A 10,180-nucleotide genomic window follows, 5' to 3' on the forward strand; every position below is an offset into this window, starting at 1 on the left:
CTGGACTGCTAACTGCAAAGTCGGTGGTTCAAATCCACCAGCCACTCCTTGGGAACCTATACAGGGCCGTTATGAATTGGAACTGACTTGAGAGCCCCTAACCACAATAACAACAGTGTTGAATCCATGTTCTAGTACTTCTGTTACTTTACTGGTCACTCTAAACACACCGTTTAAGATGTGACCCAGGCCCACTAGAGGTAACTGAAGAAATAAAACCAACAGAGATTAAATAGTTGATAATCCATTGTTGTTGTTGTTAAGTGCTGTCGAGTCGATTCCCACCCATAACAACCCTGTATAGGATTTCCAAGGAGCAGCTGGTGAGCTTGAACCACTGACCTTGCAGTTCAAATGACTGTGCAGTCTTATACATTAGCCCAGTGCGCCACACCAGGACTCCTGATACTGCAGAGTGTATAGTTAAATACTGCATGACACCGTGCAGATAGCATTGCTGGAGAATTTTCAGAAATGAGTGTTTGGGGTGGCCATGATAGCCACAGAGGTTGAGTGTTTTGGGGAGATATTGATAGAAGGAAATCACATTAGTATACATGTGCACACATACCGTCTTAGAAGTGGGAATTCTCCCAAAAGACTTTACAACTGGTTTTTCTTTTCTTTATTTTTATATGCATAATCTAAATTTGCATTAAATCTATGGAAACCATAATATGATTTTACTGAATTCCTTTTTGTATGCAAACCTATTCAAATAGTATTGTTGAGACTTATTTTTTCTGTTTCTAAACATAATGACCAGTCCATCTTATGACCTTTTTTTGTTTCTTTTTAAATTGTGAGTTGAGTGAAGGTTTACAGAGCAGCTCATCAGTCGTACATTCAGCAAATCATACGTGTCCTTTCATTTCAATGTTTGCACTTCCCTCAGGGTAATATCATTTATCCCGTGTTTCTTGTTTCAGTCCTCCGTCTTTCCCCACCCTTCTGAGTTTTGTCCTTGGGTAAATGCTGCTCTTTGTATTTTGTGCTGTGTGTACTTCACTAGTATTGTTGTTCCCCTTATATGTCTGTCTATTGCTAGGCTCAAAATTGAGTCACAGAGGTGAGTTCCACACCTGAAGTATGATTAAGGGTGAAGGTTGCAGGCTTCTACCAGACTCTGTGTGACCAGTATGCCTGGTCTTTTTTATGATTTTGAGTTCTGTTCCACATTTTCTCCCACTCTCTCTGGAACTTTCTAATCTTGTCCTTTTCAGACCAGTTGGTAGTGGTAGCTGGGCACCATCTAGTTCTCCTGATCTCAGAGCTGTGGGTACTGCTAGTCCCATGGTCCATTAGTCCAGTGTACTAATTGTTTCCAAGTGTCTTCAGTTTTTATCACTCTTCTTTCTCAGTAGGGAGAGACCAATAGTTGTATCTTAGATAGCCCCTCATGAGCTTTTAAGATCCCATTCATTGCTCACCTAAATAAGATATAGAACATTGTCTTTGTGGATTATGTTATGCCAGTTGACCATAGTGTTGCAAGACTGTGGCTTCTGAGCCCTCAGACCCAGCAACTCATTCTCTCACAGTGTTTGATAACGTCTAAGAAGTTTTTAGAATTTTGTCTTCTGGATGCTCCACTAGCGTAGTGGTTACGAATCGGGCTGGTATCATCAGGGTCAGCAGTTCAAAACTACCAGCTGTTCCATGGGAGAAAGAGGAGGCTTTCTGCTCCCGTAAAAATTTACAGCCTTGGAAACCCTGTACAGGGTCGCTATGAGTCGGAACCAACTCCACGGCACAGAACAGCAATAACATGCTCCACTACATTCATGGATATGTTTGCAGCAAGGCGTACACATCTTCTCTGTCAAACCTTTATGTAATTGTGGGTATCACTGTTCCTGCAGGATTATGTGTGTAACAGTGTTTACTTCTCTTCTCTTTAACTCTTCCACTGCTGCCCTGTACCCTCCCCTGCCTTCATGATTCTTCTGCCAATCTCCATCTTGTTGCATATTGCGTTAGGACATTTTGATTACAACAGTGCTGTTTGCAACTTTTAAAAAATAGTTGTTGTGTGCCAGTAAGTTGAGTCTCACTCACAATGACCTTACAGGACGGACCAGAACTGCCTGCACAATTAGTTTGTTCTTTTCTTCATTTTGAATGGAAGTTGTACACAAGATTATTTTACTCCTGCATCTTCGCAATCGTTTCTTCTTTATATTTGTCCTTGTCCTTTCCTACTTAGCAAGATTTCACTTTATGTTCGAGGATGTTTTTGCAGTCTTTATCCAGTTTTAGCCTAGTGATAACCAATGCCACCTGGACACTTGTGCACCAGTCAGTGTAGATGACAGATTTCTGCCTGCACCCCTGAACCACTCTGACAAATTGCTGACCTTTCTAGTGTCCTCATCCAACTCAAACTCATCATCCTTTCGCATGGGCATGGACTGAAAGTTGTGTTTCTGTCTCAGTTTCTTGGAAAGAGGGGAAGACAATTTTCCTGCAAATGTGGGAAGGTGCATCTAAGTGTCTGTTTTTGTTTTTGCTCCAGGCAAAAGTCACGAAGGGATTGAACTTCATCTTGGCCTCTGTTACTTCAGCAATAGCCGTGTAAGGGAAAAGCTACACAATTAGTTTTTGAAAAAATTATAGATGTAATAAATGCTTCTGGTTTTTAGAAATTCAAATCATGCAGAAGGGAACGCACCACAAAGTGAAACTTGTGCCTTCTCCTTGGCCTTCCCCTTAGAGGTGGAAGCTAAAATAAAAGTCTCCAGACTTGAGGTAGAGAAAAGTCATTCCTTCATGCCCCTTTCTTTGGAAATCTACCTTTGAAGCAATGAATCCTTTGCTAATGTTTCGTGTGGCTGGGCATGGTCCCATTAACAGTGACAGTGGCTGAAGTCTGCATCCTCCTGCCGTACAGATGACTTCCTGCCCCCGTTGGGCTGGGCAAACGTGCTTGTGGTTGTTAATGGGATAGTAACGTCAGTCTGTGCTCAGTCAGCAGGCGGAGCTCGCGCTGCAGGAGGCCATCAGGATTGCCCAGGAAGCCAATGACCACGTGTGTCTGCAGCACTGCTTGGTGAGGCCCCCCCTCTGCCTGGGGCTGTTGCTTGTGGGTTGCGTTGTGTTTCAGAGACCCCCATGTGATTCAGGTCCTCAACAGTAAAGGAGACTAATTCAGTGCTGCTGGGGATTTAGGGAGAGTAACCCATATTTTTATCTATGTTTTTCTCAATTCACGGCATCTCTTCTGCTCTGGGGGCATTTTCTGTCTCCAAATATGAATGCACCCTGCCATGTCAAATCATACACATTTAACATCGTGACCTGCACCTAGTGACTGGGTGATGTTACTGTCCTGCAGTAAACGTAGTCACCGGCACAAGTGGAACACAGAATTTAGGTCTAGTCTTCCGAGAACCTCAGTTCCACAATTTAAGGCTCTTGGTGGCATGGTGAATTAAACATTGGACTGGTAACTGTAAATTTAGCAGTTTGGACCCACCAACTTCTCCTTGGGAGAAAGATGAGGTGGTCTATTTCCGTAAAGATTTACAGCCTTGGGAACCTTAGGAGCAGTTCTACTCTGTCCTTTTGTTGTTGTTAAGTGCTGTCGAGTCACTTCGGACTTGTAGCAACCCTGTATAGGGTTTCTGAGGAGTGGCTTGTGAGCTTGAACTGTTGACTTTGCAGTTCAAACCGACCTTGGTCCAACGCATTAATCCACAACACCACACCAAGACTCTATCCTAGAGGGTAGGAATCGACTTGACAGCAGCGGGTAGGTGGAATGGACGGGCCTTGATGCTAGTTTTCTGGAACACTGCCTCCGTCAAAGGGGAGCAAGATCAGTGGCTTATTGATTTCACTCTGAGGGTTTTCATGTGCTCGACAGGTTTCATTTACGTTCATAATTCCTGACAGTATATTAAAAGATTTATTTCATTCCTTGTAAATTTTGAATCCTTTCTTACAAGCACATGGATACTTTACTGGAATGCTAGCCACTGCCTTTGCCACTAGACATCTTGATGATTTCTCTCACCAGAGCTGGCTGTATGTGCTGGGCCAGAAGAGATCTGACAGCTATGTTCTGCTGGAACATTCAGTGAAGAAAGCAGTACATTTTGGTTTACCGGTAAGGTACATCTAACTATGAGATGAATGGAAAGTCTTGAGCCTTTGTCTCTATTTCTTCCCACCTTTGGAATGAACCCGTGGTAGATTTAGAATGTCTATCAATGTGCAGTTTTGCTCTTGTTCGCATCACATGATCTTAATTATTAATCACATCACTCAGTTCTGCTTCATAGGTTTCTCTCTGTTCTTTTTCTCCTTATAACATATGTACAAGTTGTTTTTATCAACTGCATACGAAACCTTTGTTTAGTTCATTGGTCAACATTAACTTAGCACAACTTCACTTAGAAAAATACTTTAGGAAAGGCTTCTTTTTAAGCCAAGGTTTGGCAAACCCATGTCCCATCTGGTTCCCTGTCTGTTTACATACGGCCCTTAAGCCAAGAATGATTTTTAGCTTTTTAAAATGGTTGCGGGCGAGGGCAGACCAAGATGATTGTGTGACAGAGGCTGATTGTATTTCAGCCTGCAAAATCTAAATTGTTTACTCTCTTGCCCTTTACAGGAAAAAGTTTGCCATTCCTTGTTTTAAATAATAAACAAAGCCAGGAAATGGTAAGCCAGGCAAGCGGATCTGTCGTTTCTCGTGTTGACTCACAGAGAAGGCTGCAAACTATAGTCCTCAGAGGCCTAATGTTTGAAGCGTACCTGAGGAGTATTGAGTAGACATCACATTTTGAAGTAGCAATACTTGTTAGAATCCAGAGTTCTGTTACATGAAGAACCTTATTTTATCTCAAAGACATCTACTACAAACTCCAGAGACAATAGCAGTGCTTAGAATGTTTGTCTCTTACTAAATTTCAACTGGAAGGAATTTTGGGCAGTAAATTTGCCTAATCCCTTAAACTGAATTTACTTTCTTTTGAATCAGTCCTGTCACTGTCCGTGTGCTGAAATGTGAAAAATGATAAGTTTCTGAAGAGAATCCCCCACCCAAGACAAATGGTTTTTCCCCATGATTTCTCTTCCTCTCTCCTTCCCTGCGCCTTGGTTATGGGTCTGTCCCCTCAGTACCTCGCGTCCCTGGGAATACAGTCCCTGGTGCAGCAGAGAGCCTTTGCGGGGAAGACAGCAAACAAGCTGATGGATGCCCTGAAGGACTCCGACCTCCTGCACTGGAAACACAGCCTGTCGGAGCTCATTGACATCAGCATTGCCCAGAAAACCGCTATCTGGAGGCTGTACGGCCGCAGGTGGGCCTCTTAGCTGAGGGTCAGGGCCGGGGGCAAGCATGAGTCTTTTTAGAGATAAAGTAGAATGTGGCAAACTGCTTCTGTGAAAGCTTAGACATACATGGCGTTCCCTCCTCTGGTAGAAATTATTCATGCAGGGAATTAAAGAAGAGACTTTGGAGCTTAGAATACTTTTAGGATATTGCACAGACTTTGCAAAGCCTTCCTATGTGCATTCTTATTTACTCCTCACAGCTGCTTGGTGAAGTCACAGATGGTTCAGCCACATTTCAGGATGAGTAAACAGGTGGATGTTTCTTATTTGCCCAATGTCACCAATGTAGTTCACAAGGGACAGAGCTGGGACTCAATGCAGTCATCTGACTGTGCTTCCAGAAAGGACAGGATTCCAGTTGTTCACAGGTGGTCTGGTCTGTAAACGCTCAAGTCGAGATCCCTGAATCCCAAATCTGTTAGGTAAAGACAGTTCCTACCCTGTTAACCAGTGTGTCTGCTCTGGAATATCCCCAGCCTTGTGTTTACTTTTCCATTTCACCTTTGACTACAAAAAATACTTGTCAACCAGTTTGATCCCCAAGCCCTAGCTGCACCTTTCTGCCTAGTCAGCTGGCTTTTTCAGGAATGCAGTAATGAAAGGACATTCCTTTTTTACTTTAAAGTTTTTGAACTTTGGAGCACTTTCTGGCCCGGTATGGTCTGAGACAGTTATAGACACTGGCCAGTACACACCACTGGGCATCCGGTACTGGGCTGGCTTTGGGTCTGCAGCGACCCACAAAAGCAAATTCACACATGTAAGCATGTGGGAACTCGGCGGCCTTGGGGCTGGTGAGCTCCTGGTTGTGCCGTAACTGCCTATTGGGTCCTTTGAGGCTGCCCCTCCTGAAGCCTCCCGGCATCCCTGGCCTGCAGCAGGAGAGGTGGTCTTAGGAAGCAGCTGCTCCAGCCACACCAGTGCCCAGAGGGGGTTTTAGCTCCCTCCCAAGATGACTGCAGGGAGCAGATAAGGGGCAGCCTGGGCTCACTGAAGGCACCCACTCCTGTCTCCTCTCGTCCCCAGTACCATGGCCCTTCAGCAAGCCCAGATGCTGCTGAGCATGAACAGTCTGGAGTCGCTGAACGCCGGTGTGCAGCAGAACAATACCGAGTCCTTTGCGGTTGCGCTCTGCCACCTTGCGGAGCTCCACGCCGAGCAGGTAGGCAGGTGGGCAGGCCAGCGTGCTCCTTGAGCAACGCAGGGGCCGTCAGCCTGGGACATGTCTGGTTGGATGCACGTGGCTGCGAGGGGAAATCCCACCTGTGCAAATTGACTGAGTGTGATGTCTGCAGGACTGGCTGTACTTGGGTTCCCTTCTGGTGTCAGGGAGGGAATCTGAGCATAGGTCACGTTCATGTCACAGACAGTGCAGGAGACTTTGCTTTATCGCACCTCATAGATATACTGCGTTTATTATCAATTGAAGGAGCAAGCCTTTTGGCGTCATTTTTCTATCAGCATGTGCTCACTGCGTGTCTCTGCGCTACTTTTTGGTCATTCTCAAATATTTCAGACTTTTTCATGGTGCTATGTCACACTTCATAGACTACAGTATAATGTCAATAAAATTATATGCACTAGGAAACCAGCAGACACATGTGGCTCGCTGTATTGCAACATTGGCTTTATCGTGCTGGCCTGGAACCGAATGTTCAATATCTCTGAGGTCTGCCAAGTTGCATGTTTACAGGAGTCAGGAGAATGTGGTAAACAGCTAAAATGACAGTAGCTAATACTTGCTGTACATATACTCAGTTCCAGGCCTTGTGCCTGGTGTTTTCTCCTATGAATTAAGCTTACAGGAGATCAGGTTTATTATTATGCCTCTGTCACAGAGCAAGGAAGGACCTGAGACCCAGAGCGGGAAATCTTACATTCCCAACCATAAATGTCAGAGCTAGGCCCCCAGCTCAAATCGAATTGACTCCATAGCAGGGCATGACAACTGGACATGGTCTTGGTTTATAGCCTACGTCATTTCTATGACTCTCTTGATTGTATGTTACAATAATGCTGAGCAGGTCTCAGGAGCTTCCAGACTGAAACAGACTAGGAAGAAAGGCTTGGTGATCTTCCAGTGAAGACCCTATGAAGGGACTTTAAAAAAGTTCATAGAAAAATTCCATTAGCTTTCATTCCGTTTTTCCACGAACTTTTTGAAGCTCCCTTGTATTTGTGCACCAGGTCACAATTGATCAGGGCCTGACGTCAAGGTACCTAACAGCACAACAGGATAAAGATAAATATCACAACATTGCAAAAAGACATGAGTATCATAGAAAAAGTGTAAGTGTCCAGATAAACTGGAAAATCCTTTCAATTTAGTCATTAAAGAAAGTTTAACCAGTAAAGTAGGCTACAATACTTAAACACTGGAAGAGAAGGCCACAGAGGGCTAGAGTAAAAAGTACTGGGGCCGCTCTGTAGGGTAATTGAATACTATGTCTCTAAGGTCTTAAAAGTGCCTCTCATTGGGCTTAGCAATTCTATTTCAAGGCGTTTTTTTTTTTAACTTTTCATAGTGAAATGAATGAAGGTTTACAGAGCAGATCAGTTTTACATTCAACAAATCATACACTTTGTTTCATCTCAAATGATAGCAACGCTTCCTTGCAACAATAGTGATCCCACTTCCTCCTTGTGTTTCTAGTTTCCGTCCCTCCTACTTTCCCAGCCCTCCTGAATTTTGTCCTTGGGTAAATGTTGCTCTTTTAATCCCATCTACTTTTAAGGTTTTATGCTAAGAAAATGATTGGACAAGTATGCAAAGATATATATACACCAAGATATTTATTGTAGTATTTTTGTTACACTTTCTTTTTTAGAGGGAGTACCCGAATTTGAACTGGGGGATTTTTGATTCATAGTGTAGCATTTTTAAAATGCAGGAAAATTGAAAATAACCCAAAGGTTTCAAAGTAGGAGATTATTAGATGTATCATAATCTGTTTACATACTGAAATACTGTGCAGCTCTAAAAAAACATGACAGTATTAATCGACACTGCACAGATTCATTTATTCAACAATTATTTATTGGGCACCTACCATGTAGCAAACAGTATGATAAGCAATTTATAAAAAGAATATGTTTAATTATTTTAAGGAGCCTTGGTGGTACAGGGAATTAGGTGTTGGGCTGCTAACCTGAAGGTCAGTGCTTCAAACCCACCAGCCACTCTGCATGGGTCAGATGTGACGATCTGCTTTTATAAAGATTACAGCCTCAGAAGACCTATGGGACAGTTCTCCTCTGCCCTGTAGCGTCACTGTGGGTTGGAACTGACTTGATGGCAGTGAGTTTGTTTTTTTGGTGGGATGGGGAGTATTTGTATTTTTTATAGTTGTTGTTGTTGTTAAGTACTGTTGAGTTGGTTCCTACTCAGCAACCCTGTATAGGATTTCCGAGGACTGGCTAGGGAGCTCACACCGCCGACCTTGCAGTTCAAACCAACCTTGCAGTGTGGAGCATTAACCCATAGCACCATGACTATTTGCGGTGTCATTAAAAGTAATTTGTCCTTTTTTATTGTTTATATATATTTTATAAGTTTTTTCTAGAGTAAACATGTATTATATGGGGATGGTGTAGTGTGCTGTTGAGTTGGTTCCTACTCATAGCCATCCTGTGTAGGATTTCCAACACTGTAAATCTGTATGGGAGCAGAAAGCCTCACCTTTCTCCCATGGAACAGCTGGTAGTTTCGAACTGCTGACCTTGAAGTCAGCAGCCCGACTCATAACTGCTGTGCTACCAGAGCTCCTTATCTATTGTACAGGTCATTTAAAAACTGTTCAAAACTAAAATATATGGGGCGATAAGCAAGAAGGGGGAGGAGAATGGAAGAACAAAGTGGATGGGAGAACAATTAGGCAGGTTTGCATGGGCTAAGTGGGACAGACGTAAATAATGATGTATGCACAACCTTGGAACAACAGGGCTCTGGGATACAGGGATTGAGACATGGTGGGAATGGGGAAAAGGGGGGAAAATACTGTTAAGATTCTTGGCTGTCTTTTGAATCTTGGTTTCCCTGGCATAACATTATAAAATAGACACTTGAGGGAGAGAGAAAGGAATAGCCAGAAATATCTCCATAGAAAGCCTGTAAGTCCATCTTCAGCCTATAACTGAGTGGAATACCTAAAATGGGGCTACAGCATGCCCAGTGAGGGAGGCTTTCTTCAGAGCCTCTGCATTACATAAGACCATGGGTGGAATCCTTAACCACATCCAGAATCTTCTGAGGTGGGAAATTTCCACTTGAAAGGACAAGCACACCAGCCTGGAGGGGCTAGACGAACAAAAGATACTTCTTGAAAGAAAAACCAACAGAAAAAATACAAAACAATGTAGGCAGGCTGACTGATTACTACTAGAACAAGGAAGTTCCTCGCCCAGGAGACAGCAAGGCAAGCGGTCTGGTCCCCTCAGAGCAAACCCCCTTCCAAGATTAAGACTCAATGGGAATACACGCTCTGATTGGTGACCACATTTGTCACCGATAAGGGGAAGTGAGGGAAAAACAGCAATGAAGCTGCAAGCTAAGCCCTACAAGGTTCAATAGCCTCTTGTGAACCCAGGTGGAGACCTGGTTGGCCAGCCCTGTGGCAAGACCTGGGGACTCTTGGGCCCAGAGTTAGTGGCAAGACCTGGAGACTCTTGGGCCCAAAGTTAGTGACGTAGCCACAGAGGAGTAGAGTGGAGAGTGAAGCATCCAGCTGATAAGAAGAGAGGGCGTATGCACAAGAACACCCACACTTGCAGATAATACCCACTTGACCTGGCTTCAATGACTGGATGATCAGAGCTCAACTAGAAGAAGAAAGAAGAGGAA

At 43.8% G+C, this 10,180-nt stretch overlaps 1 protein-coding gene across 2 annotated transcripts in view; it reads left to right on the plus strand.

The window, feature by feature from the left end:
- The window catches only part of ANAPC5 (anaphase promoting complex subunit 5), a 60,114-nt gene that overhangs the window by 17,820 nt on the left and 32,114 nt on the right, over positions 1 to 10,180 (plus strand). The window contains exons 8-11 of one of the 2 annotated variants that reach the window (XM_006865403.1): positions 2,968 to 3,049; positions 4,019 to 4,108; positions 5,125 to 5,306; positions 6,367 to 6,502. In XM_006865403.1, coding sequence (XP_006865465.1) covers positions 2,968 to 3,049; positions 4,019 to 4,108; positions 5,125 to 5,306; positions 6,367 to 6,502 — 490 coding nt within the window. The remainder of the gene's footprint in view (positions 1 to 2,967; positions 3,050 to 4,018; positions 4,109 to 5,124; positions 5,307 to 6,366; positions 6,503 to 10,180) is intronic. The other variant, XM_006865404.1, reaches the window with a different exon arrangement.

The sequence above is a fragment of the Chrysochloris asiatica genome, unplaced genomic scaffold (assembly GCF_000296735.1).
Source record: "Chrysochloris asiatica unplaced genomic scaffold, ChrAsi1.0 scaffold00078, whole genome shotgun sequence".
In the NCBI taxonomy this organism is placed as follows: domain Eukaryota; kingdom Metazoa; phylum Chordata; class Mammalia; order Afrosoricida; family Chrysochloridae; genus Chrysochloris; species Chrysochloris asiatica.